Source organism: Stegostoma tigrinum, chromosome 16, assembly GCF_030684315.1.
Source record: "Stegostoma tigrinum isolate sSteTig4 chromosome 16, sSteTig4.hap1, whole genome shotgun sequence".
NCBI classification, from domain to species: domain Eukaryota; kingdom Metazoa; phylum Chordata; class Chondrichthyes; order Orectolobiformes; family Stegostomatidae; genus Stegostoma; species Stegostoma tigrinum.
Window position 1 is genome coordinate 15288438 of NC_081369.1, and position 23003 is coordinate 15311440.

At 43.3% G+C, this 23003-nt stretch overlaps 1 protein-coding gene across 4 annotated transcripts in view; it reads left to right on the plus strand.

Moving 5' to 3' along the window:
• The first annotated feature begins 8754 nt into the window (after positions 1–8754).
• The window catches only part of slc12a3 (solute carrier family 12 member 3), a 63018-nt gene continuing 48769 nt past the window's right edge, over positions 8755–23003 (plus strand). For 3 of the 4 annotated variants that reach the window (XM_059651618.1, XM_059651619.1, XM_059651621.1), the window contains exons 1-4: positions 8755–9119; positions 13083–13217; positions 17259–17334; positions 22013–22108. In XM_059651618.1, the coding sequence (XP_059507601.1) occupies positions 8802–9119; positions 13083–13217; positions 17259–17334; positions 22013–22108 (625 nt within the window). In that variant the 5' untranslated portion in view covers positions 8755–8801. The remainder of the gene's footprint in view (positions 9120–13082; positions 13218–17258; positions 17335–22012; positions 22109–23003) is intronic. The other variant, XM_059651620.1, reaches the window with a different exon arrangement.

Consider the following 23003-nt stretch of genomic DNA (forward strand, 5'->3'; position numbering starts at 1 on the left):
CCCATTGTTGCCCAACAGTTTGAAAAAGCCATCCAATTAATCCTACTCCCTTACTTATTCCCCATGACCCTGCATATGTTTACTTTTCAAATGTGTCCAAATTCTTCCTCGCCATTTCTAGCAGTGCATCCTTAATCAACATGACTCACGTCACAAACAAGTCTTCAAGTAAAATTTCTACTAATTCCCCCTCTTGTTAGTCAAGGAACGGTCTTAATGCCATTATCATATCTGTGTTTAGGTGCGGATTGAACAAGACTGGCCACGTGAAGCTTGGCATCTGTGCCTTTCTACCACCTTTAGGAACATTCTTTGCTTCTGCTGGTATGCTAATTATATTGGGAACTGTGAGGACTCTGATTCCGTATTTCCATCTATTTTCACTATCAGTTTGTTGTTTTGCTTCCCTGAACGCTTTGATTCCTTGCCGACAAATCTGTGTAATGCTAAACCTTGTAATCTCTATCACCTGTCCTTTGGTCTATTGCTGCGGTGGCTATTTGTGCTTGGAGAATAAATGTCTGGCTATTAGGAGGGCATCATTTGATGCCCATCCATGTATGGTGTGCCTCCTCTCCCTATCCTCTGCTGATCTGGGATGCCAGCAATAACTTTGCATCTTACTGGAACTTTATGCAAATTGCAATAACTTGAACTTGAACTAGAACTGAAGCTTGGACTGCCGAGTGCAGCAATTCACGGTACGGACTTGTAAGTTATCTGGGAAGTGTTAGTTAGTATCATTTCTCAGTTTCACCCTTCCAAAGTAAGAGGAAAGCCTACATTAAACTGATCCCGTGCTGAAGACCGTTAAATTAAGCTGAGTTGGATCTCGTCACCTAAAAGATTTTTAAATGGATATTGCTTTCGTGTTTTATTCGGCTGCTGTATTTCATTTATCAAGAGGAACGTATTTGATTGTATTTTTCTTACATTTTGAGTGTTTTGCCCTTTTTAATGAATGAATTTTCTTTGAATAAAGTATGCTTTAGCTAACTCAGTTTTATAGCCACCTTTGGATGAGTCTCTTTGAAATGTCAGGACAGCTGGCTGACACACCGCTGCCAGTCAAAACTCGGTATCGGTGCAGCAGCTGGTGTTGTGAATCAGGCCGGTAAAAAGCAACTGCTACGATCCGGCTATTTCACAACACCAGGGTTGCTTCATACCACTTGTCTTCAACGCAGAACCAGTCGCTCTGAAAATTTGCATGTACCACGTGGGTAAGTAGAAATTACTAAATTCTTCTGTTTATAATTCGATGTCTTTTTGTTGTTTGAAAGAACAAACAAATTGTACAATGAATTGGTGAGCAGCAGGTTACTGTTTCCAGGCTGACAGTACCCATCTCAACTTATGGAAAGTGGGTAGAGAGCAGAAGCCAGGCTCCTTACCCATGGTGGAAAAATTTGAGCATTGCAGTGGCATATCTTTTAGACTCCTTTCAATCTGTGGGAAGCTGCAGAGCGAAAGTAAACAAGTGGGGTTGAGTGGAGCCAGCAGCAACTGATCGACTGAAGAACAATGGAATAGCGATAGAAATTGTTAAATGTAACTGGAGTATAATTTTTGAGAACTGTAATAAGTGTCTTTGGTCTGAGAAGATGAACAGGAGTGTAAGATCTTCATTGGATGAAGGGATGGACAATAAATGCTGGCCTAGCTAGCTGTGTCCACACTCCATGAGTGAGTTTTTTAAAAATGCAATTAATCGTGCAATTTAATTGAAAACCTGTTGGAAATTGGAGTCCCATAAAAACTCGAGTTTTTCCATTATGTGAAGTTAGAAATTTTCATTTACAACTAGTACAGCACCAATCATTTTTCCAAATTTCTAGCATTTGAAAAAAAAAAGTGAAGAATGACAAGAAGCAGTAAGGCCATGATGTCCATTGAACGAGAGTCAACAATTTCATCTGGTGCCAAATATTCCCAATTATATGTGTATTGCTTGGGAAAGTAAGTATTTGTACTTAGAATAGTAAACTGATGCCCAAATGAAGGTAGGCAAGGGGACAGCAGTCACCCTAGCATTATGAGCAGCTATCCCATGATCATTGGCCAAACAAATCCAGTTGATTGACACAGTAAATTACCTGCCTCGAGAAATGGGTATATTAATGAGCAGTGTTCCCTCTAAGCTGCATGGCTGCCAATGCTCAGCAGCTCTGATGCATTCTGATCACAGTATTGACTCTCCAGACGGAAGATGGAGTGAAGTAAGCGTCATTGAAGAGTTCCCGACAACTCTGTTGGAGAGCAGGATGCTGCCTCCACAACCTTTTATGTACTAACAGCCTGTTTCTCCTCTGTTGATGAATCATCACCAGTTGTCATAACTGTATACCTGCCTTTGTCTATTTTACTAATTTATCATTGTTAAACTGCTTAACAAGCTCGGTACACGATCAGAAAACTCTTTAAATTGTTGACTGCCTATGTTAGGTATCTGTGGTCAAAACACCTTCCCCACCCCACCCCCTCCAAAAATCAACAACCTTTTAGCGCTCCATATCTTTCTATGGCATCTTTGCTTCCTCAGCCCTGCCTCTATAACTATCTATTACATTCAACTTTGTAAAATAATGAGCTGATAGTGGGTGTTTTGATTTTAGTGAGCTCGTCTGAAGTAACGAATGAATTATCCTCTCCTTGTCATTGGATTATTGAAATTTCCGTGTTCGTGCTCTCTTCTTTCCAGTAGTAATATCCTCTCACTCTGGTCTCTTCTTGCAGTCACCATTGCCAACTCTCTTTAAATCCCTTGGTGAGAGAAAACGTTTTCAATATACTGTAGCCTTTGTGATTTTTTTTTCCTCTATTCTTTCGTAGTATCTGGGCATCACTGTTCTGTGCCAGCATTTATTGCCCACCTTAGTCAAAGTGGTTCGCTAGGGCAGAGAGCAGTTTGGAGTCACGAGGAGGGCAGACCAGGACGAACAACAGATTTCCTACTCTAGAGAACATTGGTGATCCAGATGGGTTTTTTGTGACCATCAGTAATTTCCTGCTGACCTTTTGACTCGCTTTCAGTTCCAGATTATTTTATTAATTGAATTTAGATTCCACCAGTACTTGTAATAGGATTTGACCTATATCCTCTGAGGTTTAGCCTGTGGATTACTACTTTAGTGACATTACCAATATATCACAATCATTTCTCAATAAATGTATGCAGACATCTGAGTTCATCTCTTTTTAAAAAAAAATCCTTGTTCAAGTTATACGCTTCAAATGATGTGATAGTCAATTCTGTTTAAACTTGGCTATATTGGCCTCCTGTTGAAAGCTGTGTTCTTTATTTGCTTAAACGTGTTTGCATGTAGAAGAAATTAGTTAGTGTTCACGCCGCATCAAATATTACGCCATGGAAAAATTGCATACCAAAAATATGGATGTGGACTTTTTTCAATAGATAAAAATGCGCAGTTAGATTTTTAAATCAAATGGTACCATATGCTATGTTTTTATGAATCTTAAACAACTTGAAAATGTATTTGGTAAAGCATCTCTGGCTGCTGTAGAGATGACAAAAATTTGATATTATTAGCACTGCAGTATAACATTATAACCTGAGTTGTTTTCTTTGATTTCAGAGTAACCTGAAAAATACCTATTCTCTTGACAGCACGTTTCAAGCAAGCTGTGTACTACCTAGACAAGCTTCATGGCATCATCTCCAAGTTCTAATCCAATCTCCACACCATCCTGATTTGATAACATATCCCCCTTTTAATTTCATAATCAAAATTATGGAACTTGCTTTTTAACAGCACAATGGATTCATCTGCAGATTGCCATTCCACCCCTATTTTCTCAAGGAAGTTGCAATACTTGTGCCTCAAGCATGAATTTACAGTATTCTCTTGTGTAACTTGTATATTTTTACGTGATCAAATGTCCTTCTTTTCCGTTGTATTTGCTAGCTAATGTTTAAATAATTTTGATGGTGGGCTGTGGAGAGTGCTACAAGAATTAGTTTGATGTTTAAGTATTTTAGTGGTTCATTTTTCTAGGAAAAGGAAATTACATTCAATATGAAATGTCATTATTACTGATGCAGAACACAGAGGAAATTGATGCCTATATAATTAGCTCTCAAGAAGTTTTACCACGGCTTTGTTTCTTAATTGCTATAACCCCTGAATATGAAGTTCTGAAACTGCTGCATTGAATACATCAAATCAGTTAATCCTGATGTCCTAAAGGCAAATTACACAGGTTATCAGGTTCGTTTTCACAATGTTCCCATGTGAGTCAGCACTGGTTCAGTTCTTAGGATCTATAATAGATGCTTGTGCTTCTCTGTTTTAACTGGCCATTGTGTACCAGGGTAAGTACTCAACCAGACCAAAACTAAACAATGGTCATCTTTTAGGAAAGTTATATCGAGGAATCATTTCAATAAAACAATTAACTCAATAACAACCACCGTTTCATGAAAATTGTATGCATAAATCCACCCACTCAAATGCTAATGTGTTTTAAGACCATAAGGAACAGGAGTAGCCTCGTCAGCCCCTTGAGCCTGCTGTGCTGTTCAGTAGGATTATGGCTGTTTCCCCCATAACCCTTGATTCCCATTCCAATCAAGAATCTATTTATCTCATTTTTATGGATACACAATGACTTTGCCCCCATGGCTCCCACTAGCAAGGAGTTCCAAAGAGAGACAACCCCCAATCCTCCCCCTCCTCAGTCTTAAATTGATGCCCTTAATTCTGAGACAGTACACTCTGATCTTAGGCCCTTTCATTAGGAAAAGTGTCATCTTGGCATTCACCCTATCAATTCCCTTAAGAATCTTGTCTGTTTCAATGAGATCACTTCTCATTCTTAATACCAGTAAGTACAGCCCCGTTCTGTTAAAACTTTACTCAGAAGACGATTCAACCATGCTTGAGATCATCCTAGTGAGTTATCTCTGAACTACGTCCAGTAAAATAAAATCTTTCCCTAAATAAGGTGATAAAACTGCTCACAGTAATCCCAGCAGCAGCTTGTACTCATACTCCAACCCCCTTGAAATAAGTGCCGGCATTCCATTAGCCATCCTGATTGCCTGCTGCACCTGTGTGCTTGCTTTGTGCGCAAGTATCCCCAAGTCCCTTTATGTTGGAGTTTTTCCCTCTTAAATAATACTGTTCTTTTATTCTCCCTTCCAATGTGAAAACTTCATATTTTCCCACACAGTACTCAGTTTGACAACATTTTGCCCACTTACTTAATCTATCAATATCAAAAGTGTAAACAGTGCAGTCTCCATATTGACTCCTGTGGAACCCCGCTGTTCACAGGTTGCCAACCTGAAAAACTTATTCCCACTCTGTTTCCTTCCCATGAGCTGGTTTTCTAACAGTGCCGGTATACTACCTCTAACAACATGGGCTCTTATCTTCTTTTGTGAGATACCTTGTCAAACGCTTCCAAATGTAGCACATCTGTTCATTCCCTCAGTTCACTCTGGTTGAGATTTCCTTAAAACTCTAATAAATTAGACATGATTTACCTTTCTTGAAGCAATGTTGACTCTGCTTATGATTTTCCAAATTTCTGGTACTACTTCCCTAATTGATTCCAGTACTTTTCTAACAATAGATGTTAAGCTATATGGGTGGCAAAGTGATTAGCACTGCTGCCTCACAGCGCCATGGACCCGTGTTTGATTTCACCTTTGGGCGATTGCCTGTGTGGAGTTTGTATATTCTCCCTGTTTCTGCCAGGTGCTCTGGTTTCCTCTCTCAGTCCAAAGATGTGCAGGTTAGGTGGATTGATCATGCTAAATTGCCTGTAGTGTTCAGGGTTGCGTAGGTTAGGTGGGTTACAGGGAAAGGGTATGGGGATGGATCTGGGTGGGATGCTCTGAGGGTCATTAAGGGCTGTTGAGCCAAAGGGCGTGTTTCCACACTTGTAGAGATTCTATGAATAGAATAGATAACTCCCTTACAGTTACTCACTTTTTGCCTCCAGCCCTTATTGAATAGGGGTGTCACATTGAAGTTTTCCAATCCTCTGATACTTTGCCAGAATCCAATGATTTTTGGGAAATTACACCCAATGCATCCACTATCTCTAAGTACTACTTTTAGGATCCTAGGATGCAAACTAACAGATGCCTTTTTCTCTCTATTAATTTGTCTTATACTACTAATCTAGTGGTGTAATTAATTCCTCCCCGTTACTCTTTAGAGTTAATGGGATGTTTGAGTATCTTCAACCATAAAGACTGCAAAATATCTGTCATTTCTTTATTCCCCAAAACTGTCTCCTCAGATTAATTTTTGACGGGATCTATGTTTCACTTTGAGCCGTCTCTTTTTATATCTTTAAAGATGTTCTTATTGTCAGTTGCTAATGTACTTTGCTAGTTTGCCCTCGTAGTTTATTTTCTGTCCTAATTGTCTTTTATTCTCCTTTCCTGGATTCTGAATTTAGCCCAGCCTTTGAATCTTTTTGCCTCCTTTTCTATTATTTTTCTTTCAACTTCTTTGGTTAGTCGTAGACTGTCAGACAGACCATCTTCCTTTTTTCCTTACCAGGATGTATTTTTAGTGAGAGCTGTTGATTACCTCCTTAATTGTCTACCACAATTTGCTCATTGTCATTCTTGCTGATTTTATTCACTCAGTTCACTTTAGCTAATTGTATCATTGTAACTCCCCTTATTTAAGTTAAACCAGGTGTGTCCAACCCACATTTCTCACCCTCCAACAGTATATTAAATTCTATCACTTATGATTTTTTCATATTGTTTACTTTTTCACAAGTTGGCACTATTTATCCTATTGATCTGTAGAAATGTAAGTGAAGCAATGCATTTAATATTGCCTGGAAAATGCATTCTGTTCTAAATGATTACATTAGCTAAAGATGAAGTAATCTTTAACCTTTTTTAAAAAATCACACATTTGGCTGGTGTTCTATGACAGTGTCCACCTTCCAGTCTGGTATTTGGTCAACTAGGTCATGAGAATTGAGTTAGCCATGGTTATTTTGGTAGAAATGTGAACGTGAGTACAAGTAAATTTGACTCTGCCCACATGTGTAATTTTTAGTAGTTGTTGCTGGATGTCCTCTGCCATTAGATGTAATTGTTTCATTGCTCTGTCTGAGATCAGCTAACAAGTGACCAGAAGTATGGATACCAAATTACGGATTTTTCTGGGAGGGACTGCTTCCTGACTCCGCATTTCTTCTAAAGTCCCGAATAAGGCTGTGAAATTGAGCCACTTGTGAGGAGTAAAATCTGAAACGAGGCATTGGAGTTGGATGTTTGGAACCGTAAGGTGGTTGATGAGCCTGTCTTAAGTAGCTAGTTACACCATGTTGAAGAGGAATCTGTCATGTGGCCAATGAGCTTTACCAAGACCACAGTGACTGTTGTTCAAAATTATTACCTGGAGGCCAGCTGAATGTTCACCCATCTTGGTTTTGGTTCTTGCAATGATACGTGTTTGTAAAGAGGCAAGAACTGCTACCAAGCCTTCACCTCTGGTTATCAGAGTGGATGCACCACTGGTGTCAGTATACTGGTGTCCTTTGTGGTAACGTATGAATTTTTAAAAGGGTGTTGCGTGGGTTCGGAAGCCCTGTAAATTTCTGCAGGCATCTGACAGACTCTTGAGTCTTTGTTAGCTCTGCATCTAAAATGTACATGGATAAATTTCTTCATTAAGGGTAAAGCCATTATGTCTCATGTTGGGAAATCAATGTGTGTGTAAATTTCTGTGTATTTAGGTGGTAACATCTTCAGGTTGTGGTGGGCATCAATACATGGTACTTCTCAGTGCAAAACCAACCCTAGAGCCAGACTCTCTCATCCAACAGGGCTGGCCACTTCATTAGCTGGAAAATGTCTCAGCAGGGGCTGAGTTGGTAATACATCTAAAGTACAAGGGTAGGGTCCAACTCTCGTTCTAGGGTTTAGTGTGTGGGGGAGAAAAAGCAAGGCTAACTCTCAAGTGCATTGGGACGAAACCACATATTTGGCTGTATGGCCCATTTGGAAGACTGGGTATGTTAATCCTGTATCCTGGCCATAACCGGTGCTGCCTCCAACATCCTCCTCCCCTCTTCACCCACCTTCTTATCCCCCCCAAAAAAAAACAAACATTTGGTCATCCTTACATCAATGTAACCCACATTGTTGGTCAGTGGTAGCTGAATACATTAAATATTTGATCCATCTCTGAGGACTGGACCAAAGCACAATTTTGGAAAGGCACTCTGTAAATGCAGATTTGTTGGGGGAGTGGAGGTTGGTGGAGAAGTGAATTAAAATCACCTTTTACCCATTTTGAGTCAGCACCAGTTGCATTGTGTCCCTCCACCGCCACACACGACACACACCCCTTTCTTCCAGTTGGCATCTTACTTGCCTCTACCACTCTAAACAGGTTCGGTGGAATATATTGAAAGGGGTGGTAGTGGCGGTCACCTCTGGCTTTTTTCCAAGATTATTCTCATAACCTTCGGGCAACCATTGTAATTATCACACCATCCCCCACCCGGAACTAGTTGGAGCAAAGCAGGTTTAAACACCAATTAGTGGTTTCTCTGGCAATGCAGAAAAAAAAGTTAATCAGATGAATGATCAAAGATTGCAGTTGACTTTTGCAATGAAATGTCTTTTCTTCTGGCTTTCTCCAGCTACCACTGCCCTCTGGGGCCGGTTAGATTTCTGCTGCTGTAGGTCCGCCCCGGTTCCCTGGTCTATCCTATAAAATAACCTGCAGTTCAGCTTCACTTGGCATTCCCTTCACATTCCCCATCAGCTCCCACTGCCTGAGCCCACTGACTCTATGGCAGCTTCTACAGTCTGCGAGAGCCCAGTGGCAGTTCCTAGCCCAGCTGTAGGAGGTATTACCCATGGTAGATTTACCATCAGTACCCACCTAGGCAAGGAAGATGACTCCGAAACTATCTACTGCCTGCCTGATCCTACCAACGACAGCATGAGTGTCAGCAGCCTGACCCAGAACAGTACCTTCTGCCTGAGAACCTTTGGCTACAACACCCTTGATGCAGTGCCCAATTACCAGCATTATTCCAAAACCCAGATGCCAGGCGAGGACAAGAGGACCAGACCCAGCCTGGCAGATCTCCGCTGCTACATGATGGTAAGGCACACCCACCCTGTGAGCACCGGTGCAGAATATAACATTCCCCACAATCCTGCATCCTATCTTTTCAATTATAAAACCTTTCAGTTTCAAAGTGTTTACGTATAAAGATGGTCTGCAATTCTCCATTCTAATTTTCAAGTTTCTTCTAACTCTCCCCTTCAGTTTTTTTAAACAAAGGCATTCTTGAGTATAATTTTACACTTTTGTCAGGAATTCATTTTTAAATCACAGTTTTCAAACATTTCTATCCACTTTATTAAACTGCACCTTTTACATGGAACTTCATTGTGAGTTTTCCCACCTTTTTACCTTTAGGATACGTTAAAGTCGTGGAGCTGTACAGCACGGAAACAGGCCCTTTGGTCCAACTCGTCCATGCTGACCAGATGTCCTAAAATAATCTATCTTCATTTGTCAGCATTTGGTCCATGTCTATATAAACTCCATCTAAATTCATATTCAAGTTCATCTAACCCATTTAAATTCATATACCCAACCAGTTGCCTTTCTAAATGTTGTAGTAGTACCAGCCTCCTCCACTTCCTCTGGCAGTTCATTCCATACACACACCACTCTCTGCATGGAAAAGTTGCCCCTCAGGTCCCTTGTAAATCTTTCTCCTCTCCAATTAAACCTATGCTATTTTCGGACTCCCCCACCCCAGGAAAAAGACTGTCTATTTTCCCTATTCATGTCCCACATGATTTTGTAAACCCCTATAAGGTCGCTCCTTACCCTCGGACTCTCTAGGGAAAATAGCCCCAGCCTATTAATCCTCCCACTCACTAGTAAATAGACCATTGTTCCATAAATTGTGACTATTGTAATCAAATGTCAGTCTTTCAAGCAAGCATCAGTTATGCTGATTTCATGCAGTTCTTGTGTTGTTTATTTAATTAGTGAAATAGGGTTGTCACTGACTCAGTCAGCATTTATTGCACATTCCTAATCATGGAATCATGCAGTGTGGAAGTGAACCATTTGGTCCATCGAGTCTGCATGGACCCTCCAAAGAGACCCCTAACCTGTCCTTGTAACCCTGCACTTCCCATGGTCAGCTAACCTGCACATTTTTGGACTGTGGGAAGAACGCATAGCACCCTAAAGAAACCCACGGAGAGATGGAGAGAATTTGTAAACTCTACACATAGTTGACGGAGGATGGAATTGAACCTGGGACCCCCAGGCATTGTAAGGTAGAAGCACTAATCACTGAGACCCACCATGCCGATGAATGGAGGGATTTTTCGCATTGAGAGAGTTGAGTAGGTTGAGTCTGTACTCATTGCAGTTTAGAAGAATGGATCAAGATCTTATTGAAACAAATAAGATTGTTAGAGGGCTCAACAGCGTAGATACAATGAAGCTGTTTCCCCTTGTGGGAGAGTGGAGGGCCAGAGGGTGTAATCTTAGAGTAAGGGGCTACACATTTAAGTCAGAAATAAGTGGGTGGGGTTTCCTCCTTTACAGGGTAATGAATCTGTGGAATTCTTTGCCTAGGCGTCAAGGATGTGTCATTAAGTAAGTTGAGACTGACTTTTTAATCAGTAGGGAATCAAGGGTTATTGGGAATAAAGTAGGAAAACTGAGTTGAGGCTAATCAGGTCAGACATAATCTCCCTGAAAAGGAGTAGACTTGATGGTTGAATGACTTACTTCTGGTCTACATCTTGTGGTCTTGTTTGTCCCCGAGAGGTTTGTAGTGAGCTATCTTCTGGAAACATCCATCAAATAATTGAAACACAGTGTGAGTTTCACTGGACAAGTCACCCAACTTTTTCTGATTACGCTGAGGTGCACAGTCACTCATTGGATTGTCACCCACAGTTGGCTGCCATTTTCAATATCTTTGAAAATGTGTTTGTGGACTGGAGTTTTACAATCTACAATCCTAATCCTAGTTCTGTTCTGAAGTTTCACCTCAAACCTTACAAACAGCTACTGAGCTGGATTCCATGCTGTTCCACCTCAAACTCTCTCTCCTTCTGAAGTCGCAACCTCATTGTTATTTCATTACCTGCCTTAATTGAAGGGAAGAATGTGGTCCTAAAAAAGACAATTCTTGTAGTATTGTAGCACCCTGGAATGTCAGAACAGAGCTCGTGTTTAAGAAAGGAGTAAGACTTCTATTTAAAATTCTGTCTTTAGTTGGAGGAAGCTCTGTGCTCATGAAGGTCATAAAATAAACATGGTTCTGTTTGACCAGAAACTAGCTCAGCTTCTTTAGGTGTAATCATTTAATGGTCTGCCTGCAAATCCTAGAAGTTTGCAGTAATATCCAGTCCTAACTCCAGAGAACTAGATTGATGCTGACAGCTTGTTGTAAAGAAAGCTAGGAAAATGCAAGCTAGGTGACAACTGGACAAGTGTTAACTTTAAGCTTAAAGTTCAATACCACAAAAATAGATCAATCAAATCAACTGAAGAAAAGTCATTTCATACTCCAAATGTTGACTCTGTTTTTCTTTACCACTAAGTATCTCCAGCATTCTGAGTGTATTACTTCATTTATCTTCTAGGCTGTTCTTCTACCTTCCTCTGCACTTTTTGGCTGCTAACGATGCAGACAAATTCCAAAAGTAATTTTTTGAAAACATGTTTATAGGATGTGCACATCGATGGTTAGGATAGCCTATCCCTAATGCCTTGTGAGCAGTTATGAGTCCAACACATGCTGTGACCTGGAGTCATGTGGAGACCAGACCAGGTGTAAATGATAGATATCCTTCCCTGAAAGACATTGGTGAAACAGATAGCCTTTTTACGACAATTGACCATTAGGCTGGCTTTTTAATTCCAAAGTTTTATTAATTTTCACCATTTACCACAATGGGATTCAACCTTATTTCCCCAGAACCTGGGGTTCTGCATAACTAGTTCTGTAACACTGCCACTAAGCTGTAGCCTCCCCTGATTTTGATAACTGGATTCTTCAGGTGTTACACCTGAACCAACTGTCTCTTTCCCTCAATGCTGCTGAGTTTCGCCAGCACTTTTTTTAAAATTTCAAAACTAGTTTACTGTTTGTAAAGCACACTGGGGACATCTGAGGATGTGAAAGTCACTATAAAAATGCATACACGTTCTTCCATTTAACAAAACTGATTTTTTCTCCCTCCCACATTTGCTTGATGTTTTGAAACACAGCCTCACATCGTTGAGTTATCCAACAGATCTCTGAGCTAATGTCAAGGAAACCAAAACAGTGGAATCTCCAATGATACATTCAGGGCCTCAACTGTGTTTGAGTACAAGTTAAAGGAATCTCAGCCGGTGTGTTTAGTGTAATAAAAACACAAAATGCTTGAAGGAGGTCAGGCAGCATTTGTGGAAGCAAATTGTGTAAATGATCCTTCAACAGAACTAGGTCTCCAGCAAGAGAAAGGAAGAAGAAAGAACTAAAGAGAAGGTCTGTGACAGGGTGGAAGGCAGCAGAGAATAAATTACTTTTTAAAAAAATGTGCATGGTATAAAAGCCAAAGGGAAAGGTAATAGGTAAAGTAAACTGATAAAAGATAAGTGCAACTAAGATGTCAGTGGCAGCCATTTATTGTCAGTTGAGGTGAGACTTGGACATGATCTTGGGTAAGTTGCAGGCCTGTATCTCAGAGCAGTGTGAATTTTTAAATAGGTTACCATCCCATCTGAATGTAGAGTAAATTGGTAAGTAATGCAACCCTGGAAATATTGGCAGGTTCAAAGGCAACTTGAGAAGAAACGCCTCTCAAAACAGTATTTTCTGGTCCTGTGTCTGATTTTCAACCTTTGCAACTTTGTTTTCTTTGGGGGTGGAGGTGTGTGGGGGCGTTCTTTTTTAATATGTGGTGAATGCAGAATAATTTCTTTTGGAATTCTGTGTTTGTGTTTCATTCAGTCCTCTATCTAATTAGATAGAGGACTGAATGACCAGGATAATTCTTGATACTGTGTTCTTGAAGTTATTGTATAACCTTTCAGGAAATGGGACAACATCCACCCCCCATGAATGAGATTAGACCTGGCGATGAATGTGGCAAAGAAAGGGAGGTGGGGTTGAGTAACAATAAGCTTGCAGAAGAACCTGTCCGATTTGGCTGGATAAAGGGTGTTATGGTATGTCTAATTTATTTTTTGTGCTAGTGTTCTTAATTTAAAAAGTGCACCACAATGTTAACTTCAAGGATGTTTTCTTTTGACTGCTAATTGGTTTTTATGCCTAGAATTCCATAGCAACTCTCATCACTGTCTTGAAGACACAGAACTTATTTACACTTGATATATTTTGATGGATTGATCAATCATTGCATTGTGCATCCAGTGTCCAGTAATAAGCGACAACTACAAAGTTATCTCTGTCTGACTGTAAATCTCAAGATTTATATTTGAACTTTTTAAAATCTGCTCTTGTTTAAAGCAATTGAAATAGTCCATGAGATAATGGGAACTGCAGATGCTGGAGATTCCGAGATAATAAAATGTGAGGCTGGATGAACACAGCAGGCCAAGCAGCATCTCAGGAGCACAAAAGCTGACGTTTCGGGCCTAGACCCTTCATCAGAGAGGGGGATGGGGGGAGGGAACTGGAATAAATAGGGAGAGAGGGGGAGGCGGACCGAAGATGGAGAGCAAAGAAGATAGGTGGAGAGAGTGTAGGTGGGGAGGTAGGGAGGGGATAGGTCAGTCCAGGGAAGACGGACAGATCAAGGAGGTGGGATGAGGTTAGTAGGTAGCGGGGGGTGCGGCTTGGGGTGGGAGGAAGGGATGGGTGAGAGGAAGAACCGGTTAGGGAGGCAGAGACAGGTTGGACTGGTTTTGGGATGCAGTGGGTGGGGGGGAAGAGCTGGGCTGGTTGTGTGGTGCAGTGGGGGGAGGGGACGAACTGGGCTGGTTGAGGGATGCAGTAGGGGAAGGGGAGATTTTGAAACTGGTGAAGTCCACATTGATACCATATGGCTGCAGGGTTCCCTAGCGGAATATGAGTTGCTGTTCCTGCAACCTTCGGGTGGCATCATTGTGGCAGTGCAGGAGGCCCATGATGGACATGTCATCAAGAGAATGGGAGGGGGAGTGGAAATGGTTTGCGACTGGGAGGTGCAGTTGTTTTTTGCGAACTGAGCGGAGGTGTTCTGCAAAGCGGTCCCCAAGCCTCCGCTTGGTTTCCCCAATGTAGAGGAAGCCGCACCGGGTACAGTGGATGCAGTATACCACATTGGCAGATGTGCAGGTGAACCTCTGCTTGATGTGGAATGTCATCTTGGGGCCTGGGATGGGGGTGAGGGAGGAGGTGTGGGGACAAGTGTAGCATTTCCTGCGGTTGCAGGGGAAGGTGCCGGGTGTGGTGGGGTTGGAGGGCAGTGTGGAGCGAACAAGGGAGTCACGGAGAGAGTGGTCTCTCCGGAAAGCAGACAGGGGAGGGGATGGAAAAATGTCTTGGGTGGTGGGGTCGGATTGTAAATGGCGGAAGTGTCGGAGGATAATGCGTTGTATCCGGAGGTTGGTAGGGTGGTGTGTGAGAACGAGGGGGATCCTCTTGGGGTGGTTGTGGCGGGGGCGGGGTGTGAGGGATGTGTCGCGGGAAATGCGGGAGACGCGGTCAAGGGCGTTCTCGATCACCGTGGGGGGAAAGTTGCGGTCCTTAAAGAACTTGGACATCTGGGATGTGCGGGAGTGGAATGTCTTGTCGTGGGAGCAGATGCGGCGGAGGCGGAGGAATTGGGAATAGGGGATGGAATTTTTGCAGGAGGGTGGGTGGGAGGAGGTGTATTCTAGTTAGCTGTGGGAGTCGGTGGGCTTGAAATGGACATAAGTTACAAGCTGGTTGCCTGAGATGGAGACTGAGAGGTCCAGGAAGGTGAGGGATGTGCTGGAGGTGGCCCAGGTGAACTGAAGGTTGGGGTGGAAGGTGTTGGTGAAGTGGATGAACTGTTCGAGCTCCTCTGGGGAGCAAGAGGCGGCGCCGATACAGTCATCAATGTACCGGAGGAAGAGGTGGGGTTTGGGGCCTGTGTAGGTGCGGAAGAGGGACTGTTCCACGTAACCTACAAAGAGGCAGGCATAGCTGGGGCCCATGCGGGTGCCCATGGCCACCCCCTTAGTCTGTAGGAAGTGGGAGGAGTGAAAAGAGAAGTTGTTGAGTGTGAGGACGAGTTCAGCTAGGCGGATGAGAGTGTCGGTGGAGGGGGCCTGGTCGGGCCTGCGGGACAGGAAGAAGCGGAGGGCCTTGAGGCCATCTCCATGCGGAATGCAGGTGTACAGGGACTGGACGTCCATGGTGAATATGAGGTGTTGGGGGCCAGGGAATTGGAAGTCCTGGAGGAGGTGGAGGGCGTGGGTGGTGTCACGGACGTAGGTGGGGAGTTCCTGGACCAAAGGGGAGAAAATGGAGTCCAGATAGGTGGAGATGAGTTCGGTGGGGCAGGAGCAGGCTGAGACGATGGGTCGACCAGGGCAGGCAGGTTTGTGGATTTTGGGAAGGAGTCCATGCCTGTTTGCTGCTGATCCTGGGCCACATTCAATCTTGGGCTGATCAGTGGCGAGTTACATCTGTCCTTGATATTAGGTAACAAGTGACCAAATGGTGTACTGGGGAGTGTTCACTAAAATGTTACAGTCAAAGGGATTCAGTGGAAGGCTTTCAATTATTTTGCACAAAGGAGGATAATAATGGTTATTGGAAGTCAATCGTCACATCCCTAGTTTCAGGCGTTCTTCAGGGTGGTGTCCCAGATACCCATTTTCAGCTGCTTCATCAATTACCTTATGGCCATCTTAAGGTCATGAGCAAGGATGTTAGCCAACAACTGCACAATGTTCAGCACCATTCGCGATGCCTCAGATACAGAAACATTGTGTCTACGTGAAGAGACTGAGGATTGGGATGAGCTACGAAGTCAGCAAAGGATAATCAAGGGATTGGTTAAGAAGGGGAAAATGGACATGGGAGTAAGCTTGCAGGGAGCTGGATGTAAAATTTTCTATAGGTATGCAAAGAGAAAAGAAAATGTTGAAAACTAATGTAGGTCCCTTACAGTCAGAAATCGGGGTAATTATATTCGGAAAGATCTGGCTGATGAACCGAGTTCTTCATTTTTGTATTCACTTAGGAGGATGTGAATAACATACCAGGAATGATGGGGCACATGGTTTATTGAGAGATGAACTGAGGCAAAGTGTTTTTGAATGTAGAGAAATGTTGGTGGAGAAATTGATGGGATTGAAGGCTGATAAATTCCCACCGCCTGATAATCTACGTCCCAGAGTACTTGAGGAAGTGGCCCGAGAAGTAGCAGATGCATTGGCAGTCATCTTCCAAGATTCAGGCAAGAGTGTAGTGATATGTTTGAGTAAGGTGAACAAGAAGAAACAACATAGAACTGTTTGAAAGGAGGATGCGGGAGCAGAAGGACCTGGGGTGTATGTGCATCGGCCTGCAGGACAATTTGAGAAGGCAGTTGACAACACACAAGGCCTTTATTTATAAAGGCATGAAAGTACAAGGCTACAATGAATTGTTATGCAGCACAGGTTCAGCCTTAAACCTGAAGTATTGTGTCCAATTCTGGACATCATTAGGAAGGATGTGTAGGCATGGTAGATGTGTGAAAACATTCTATAAGGCTTGCCCTGAAGCTTAGGGCTTTCATTTATGGAGATAGATTGGTGGAGCTGGGGCTGGTCTCTTTAGAGAAGAGAAGCTTGATGGACACTTAATAGAAGTCCTCGAAAAAAAACCATGAGGGGTCTGGATGAACCATCCCCTTTGGAAGAACTGAGAAACAGGGCACTGATTTAAACTAATTGGCAGAAGAGGCAACAGCAACGAAAGAAGTTTCCATATGCAGGGAGTGTTTTGGATCTGGAATACACCCCCTGAGAATTTGGTGGCAGCAGATTCAAATGTGGCTTGCTAAAGATGACTGGACAATTTAACTAAAGAGAAATTTGCAGGGCTGCAAAGAACAGACAGGAGAAGTGGGATCAGCTGGCTAGCTCATACTAAGAGCTGCAAGAAGCTGACCATTTTATGATAGAATTCTATAAGTCTTACTTGGAAATCAGGTCCCCACTGAAAGAAACTTGCCCTTTAATTTGTGTTAAGGTGACTTTCCTAAAGCATGGCATGTCATTATTGTTTCTGTTTCTTCTTTTACATAGATTCGATGTATGTTAAATATTTGGGGTGTTATCTTGTATTTGCGGTTGTCATGGATTACTGCACAAGCAGGAATAGGTAAGGCCACACCTGTGAACGTGAAAATATGTTAGATTTCAGTGATCGTAAAAAGCAATTAGTATCAACATCTGAATCGATTGTATTGATAAAGGAAAAAAAATGTAATTTGTTATAGGAGCAATGTTTCAATATGTAAAAGGCAAATCTAGAGTATGTACTCTCTGAATATTGAACACATCAAATACAACCTTTTCTAATATTTGTTAAGGTACTTCCACAGGATGTTTGCAGAAAGCCAGTGGGTTAATAAAATGGATGGTGTGCTACTGAACTTGATAATAGTGCCTTCTGTTTGTCGAGTTAGCTGAACTTGCACTTAGGAAGAAGAGATCAGTTAGGATTTCCTCTACTGATTGTCACTTAAAAATGACCATAGCAAGAAAATGCTTATGTTTAGAGAGGACAAGGCATGACTGAGCTCAGTTGTCATGTACCTGTAGACACTGGGTTGCAGGTTACAGTCCCACTGCTGGGTATGTTTTTAATAGGGGGTGAGGAGTGATTAACCCAGGACTCCCACTCTTCCTGACACAGTTGCCATGCAACAGTAGACAGGTGAGCTCTGAAATAATCAGCCTGCTTGCCATCTTTTACAAAAAATAACCACCTGACATTTGAAATGACAGTGCGGATTTGGAGGAGCACAGCAGGCCAGGTAGCATCCTGACATTTGATAATGGGAACTGCAAAGGGGGTGGCCATGGGCACCCGCATGGGCCCCAGCTACGCCTGCCTCTTTGTAGGTTACATGGAACAATCCCTCTTCCGCACCTACACAGGCCCCAAACCCCACCTCTTCCTCTGGTACATTGATGACTGTATCGGCGCCGCCTCTTGCTCCCCAGAGGAGCTCGAACAGCTCATCCACTTTACCAACACCTTCCACCCCGACCTCCAGTTCACCTGGGCCATCTGCAACACCTCCCTCACCTTCCTGGACCTCAGTCTCCATCTCAGGTAACCAGCTAGAAACTGATGTCCATTTCAAACCCACCGACTCCCACAGCTACCTAGAATATACCTCCTCCCACCCACCCTCCTGCAAAAATTCCATCCCCTATTCCCAATTCCTCCGCCTCCGCCGCATCTGCTCCCATGATGAGGCATTCCACTCCCGCACATCCCAGATGTCCAAGTTCTTTCAGGATCGCAACTTCCCCCCACAGTGGTCGAGAACGCCCTTGACCGTGTCTCCCATATTTCCCGCAACACATCCCTCACATCCCGCCCCCGCCACAACCGCCCAAAGAGGATCCCCCTCGTCCTCACATACCACCCCACCAACCTCCAGATACAACGTATCATCTTCCAACACTTCCGCCATCTACAATCTGACCCCACCACCTAAGACATTTTTCCATCCCCACCCTTGTCTGCCTTCTGGAGAGACCACTCTCTCCGTGACTCCCTTGTTCACTCCACACTGCCCTCCAACCCCACCACACCCGGCACCTTGCCCTGCAACCGCAGGAAGTGCTACACTTGCCCCCACACCTCCTCCCTCACCCCTATCCGAGGCCCCAGGATGACCTTCCATATCAAACAGATGTTCACCTGCACATCTGTCAATGTGGTATATTGTATCCATTGCACCCGGTGTGGCTACCTCTACATTGGGGAAACAAAGCGGAGGCTTGGGGACCGCTTTGCAGAACACCTCTGCTCAGTTCGCAACAAACAACTGCAACTCCCAGTCGCGAACCATTTCAACTCCCCCTCCCATTCTTTAGATGACATGTCCATCATGGGCCTCCTGCAGTGTCACAATGATGCCACCCGAAGGTTGCAGGAACAGCAACTCATATTCCGCTTGGGAACCCTGCAGCCCAATGGTAACAATGTGGACTTCACAAGCTTCAAAATCTCCCCTTCCCCCACTGCATCCCAAAACCAGCCCAGTTCTTCCCCTCCCCCGCACTGCACACAAAACCAGCCCAGCTTTTCCCCTCCCCCCACTGCATCCCAAAACCAGCCCAGCCTCTCTCTGCTTCCCTAACCTGTTCTTCCTCTCACCCATCCCTTCCACCCACCTCAAGCCGCACCTTCATTTCCTACCTACCACCTCATCCCGCCTCCTTGATCTGTCCATCTTCCCTGGACTGACCTATCCCCTCCCTACCTCCCCACCTATACGCTCCTCTCTACCTATCTTGTTTTCTCTCCATCTTCAGTCCGTCTCCCCCTCTCTCCCTGTTTATTCCAGAACCCTCTCCCCATCCCCCTCTCTGATGAAGGGTCTAGGCCTGAAACGTCAGCTTTTGTGCTCCTGAGATGCTGCTGGGCCTGCTGTGTTCATCCAGCTCCACCCTTTGTTATCCTGACATTTGATCTAGTTTACAAACCAGTCAATTCCTATCTTGTTGCCTTCGCCACTGTACAGTTGTACGTTGGCCTTTTTAATCCATCTAGTTAAAAGGAAAGGCGAAAGGTGAGATTTTGCCCTTCAGTGGGGGATGGGGAGGCAGTATATGCTGTACACCATCAGGGGCATTGCCCTCAACCTCTCTGGGATGTTACCTCCTGCTTTGCCACCTCCCACTGATGCCCACTTTCCCCCCATCCCCCACACCTCCTTTCATACCTACCCACACTGCCCTCAAGGTTCCCTGATCCTTCCTGCCCAGAAGGCCAGATCTGCTGTTCTGTAGAGTCCAGGCCTCTTCATCAGGGGTAATCAAAGTGTGAGGCTGGATGAACACAGCAGGCCAAGCAGCATCTCAGGAGCACAAAAGCTGACGTTTCGGGCATAGACCCTTCATCAGCCTCACATTTGATTATCTTGGAATTCTCCAGCATCTGCAGTTCCCATTATCTCTTCATCAGGGGCACTGCTCCTTCTAGTGTTGTACCAGTAGTGGCCACTACTGAGGTCTAGTGCTGGGACAATCAGATTGGTCGCTAGAGAATGGCACTCACTCCCACTGGGGACATGGAATTTCAACCGTCAGCTCCTTAAGGACATCCAGTGGATGTCATTATCAAGAAGTGGCTTGTTTAAATTGCTAGGTTTGGGAATGATGGCTCTTCTGAGGTGATGTCGGGAGCAGGTGATAACCTAATGGTATTATCGCTGCACTGTTGACACAGGTAATATTCTGAGGACCCAGGTTCAAACCCTGCCATAACACATAGTGGAATTTCAAATCAAGAAAAATCTTGAATTAAGAGGCTAATGATGACGGTGAATCCATTGTCAATTATCAGATAAACCAAATTGCTCTGTAGTGTGCAGTGTATCTGGGTTAACAGTAGTCAATCTGGGCTTATGGGGATAGGGTGGGAAACTCATTAAAGGATCAGTGTAGACTTGATGGGCTGAATGGCCTCTGTCTGCTCTGTAGACACTCTATGATCTGGACTACGTGTGACTCCAGACCTTTTAACAATGTCGTTAACTCTTATCTGCCCTAAAGCCAATTAGGAATGGGCAATAATGCTGACCTGGCCAGCAACACCTTCAAGCCATAAATGAATTTTTTACAAAAAGAGAAACATAGGTCAGGAACATAACCAGCTTTTTCATGTTACTGTTGCAGAATTCCTCTGCTCCTAAACAGTAACATAAGAAGGGAAAGCATAATAGGAAGAGGCCGCAGAAATGAAGCACATTACTGGTTCTGTTTAAATTAAGCACAAGATTTGATGATTAACACTACATCTTCACACACATCCCCTCTCGACTGTAAACTTCTGGCCCTTTTGAAATGGGGCTTGCAATGACAAAAATGGGTGTTATATGTATGCAACTTTGTGTAGTTTGCTCCATTATAGCTACACCTCTGTGTACTGTGCTGTAAGTACAAGTGCTGGGAAGATAATAGTGGCACAAGAGGATGTCTTTGGGTTAAGTTTCAGATGCATCACCATTATCAATTGATAATAAAAATGAATCGAAGAGCAGCTCTTGCCAGGCTGAAAGGACAGCTGAAGGAAGAGTTGAGAGAAGAAATTGGAAGTGAAGTGGCATTAGATTCACCGTCGGAGAGTCAGAGATTTAGAGTTAATGCTGCCTGAGGATTTTGCTTTGAGGGATGTCCTCTACACCATTCTCTGGCACATTTCTTCTACGTTGATTTTACGTAGCATTTTTATGAGAACTGGCACCCGGTTTTGTGTCAGAGTTTATTATTATTACCTGCATGGCGACTGCATCTGGTTCTCTGACCGGAACATTTAGAGACAGCTGTCAATCAAACAAGCTTTATACGGGCCTACTTGTTACTGTGGTAGGAAATATGTATGCCCAGGGATTTTTTTATCAGATAGGAATGTTACATAGTGTGTATTAGTACAGATACAGACCATTCTGCCCACTGACCCCGTGCTGGTGTTAGTGCTTAAAATTCCACCCTACCCTTGGCATGACGAACATATTCTTCTGTGTCACTGACTCCAGAAGAAGTACATGACTTGCATAACAGCCTTGCAGGTGAAGTACAAAATAAAAGTCTGATTTTGTATCTAGAGTAGCAAAGTGTGGTGTAATCTCTCTATCCAAACAATTAACGATAGTTCCTCTGTCGTATAATTGGACAATCAGTCAAAGCAGCTGTGGGTCTAATAGACTTTTCTTATTTGTGATTCTTGGTCGTAAGCACGCAAGTATAAAATATTGTGTATTTTCCAGTGGTGATGAAAGCGCAAATAAATTTGGTTTTGTTCCCTTCCATTGCAGCTTTAACATGGTTAATCATCATTATGTCCGTAATTGTAACCAGCATTACAGGTCTGTCCATATCAGCAATATCTACGAATGGCAAAGTCAAATCAGGTATTCTTTAATTTTCGCTTCCTCACAATACTTTGTATTGTTCCATCAACCAGAGCTTTATATTGTTCGTATCTGTCATTGAGAATTTGTAGTGAATTAAGCCAGCAGGGACAGGGCCAGTGGGTTGATAATATTTGTTGCAGGATAGGATATGGTAATAGAGTTTTGATTCAGATGAAGATTATAGATGATATTAGTTGTCAGCCATGTCTCCATTGGGAACATTCTCTTGCCTCTGGCCCCCAACTCAGATTGAAGTCCCACTTCAGGACTTGGGAATGAAAAGACAAACTTGTCATAAAAGGGGTGTTGGAGGTGCTGTCTTTTGGATAAGAAATGATTCAAAGGCCGCATGTAAAAGATCTAACGCCTCTATTTTGAAGCAGAACAAAGTAGTTTTCTTCAGTTCCTCGCTAATATTTGCCATTCAGTCAACATCCCAAAATCAGATAATCTCCCAATTATGATATTGCAGTTTGTGGGAGTCTGTGAACACAACTTGGCTTTTGCATTTCCCACATTATAGCAGTGCCAACACTTCAAAAGTACTTTCTCACCTGTAAATCTTTGAGACATTTGGTGCTTGTGAAAGGTGCTACTTAAATGTGAGCCTCCCTTTCCCTAGCTGATTTGTCATTGTTGCGGAAAGGGTTTACAGAAGTGAAATCTTTGTGATGGAGGGGAATAAAAGTTAGAATAAATGAGGAATCTTGGCACTGTATTCAATTCCTAATAATCTGCTGTGGCCAAAGACAGTGGCTGGGGAGTGGAGTAGATTGTTCTTCAGCCAAAGGTTGTGAGAGAGGTCAATGTTAATCATTTGTATCTTCTCCATGGTTAACTGGTGGGCAATGCAGTTCATCCAATATTCTGTGTTGCGCAGACACCAACTTAA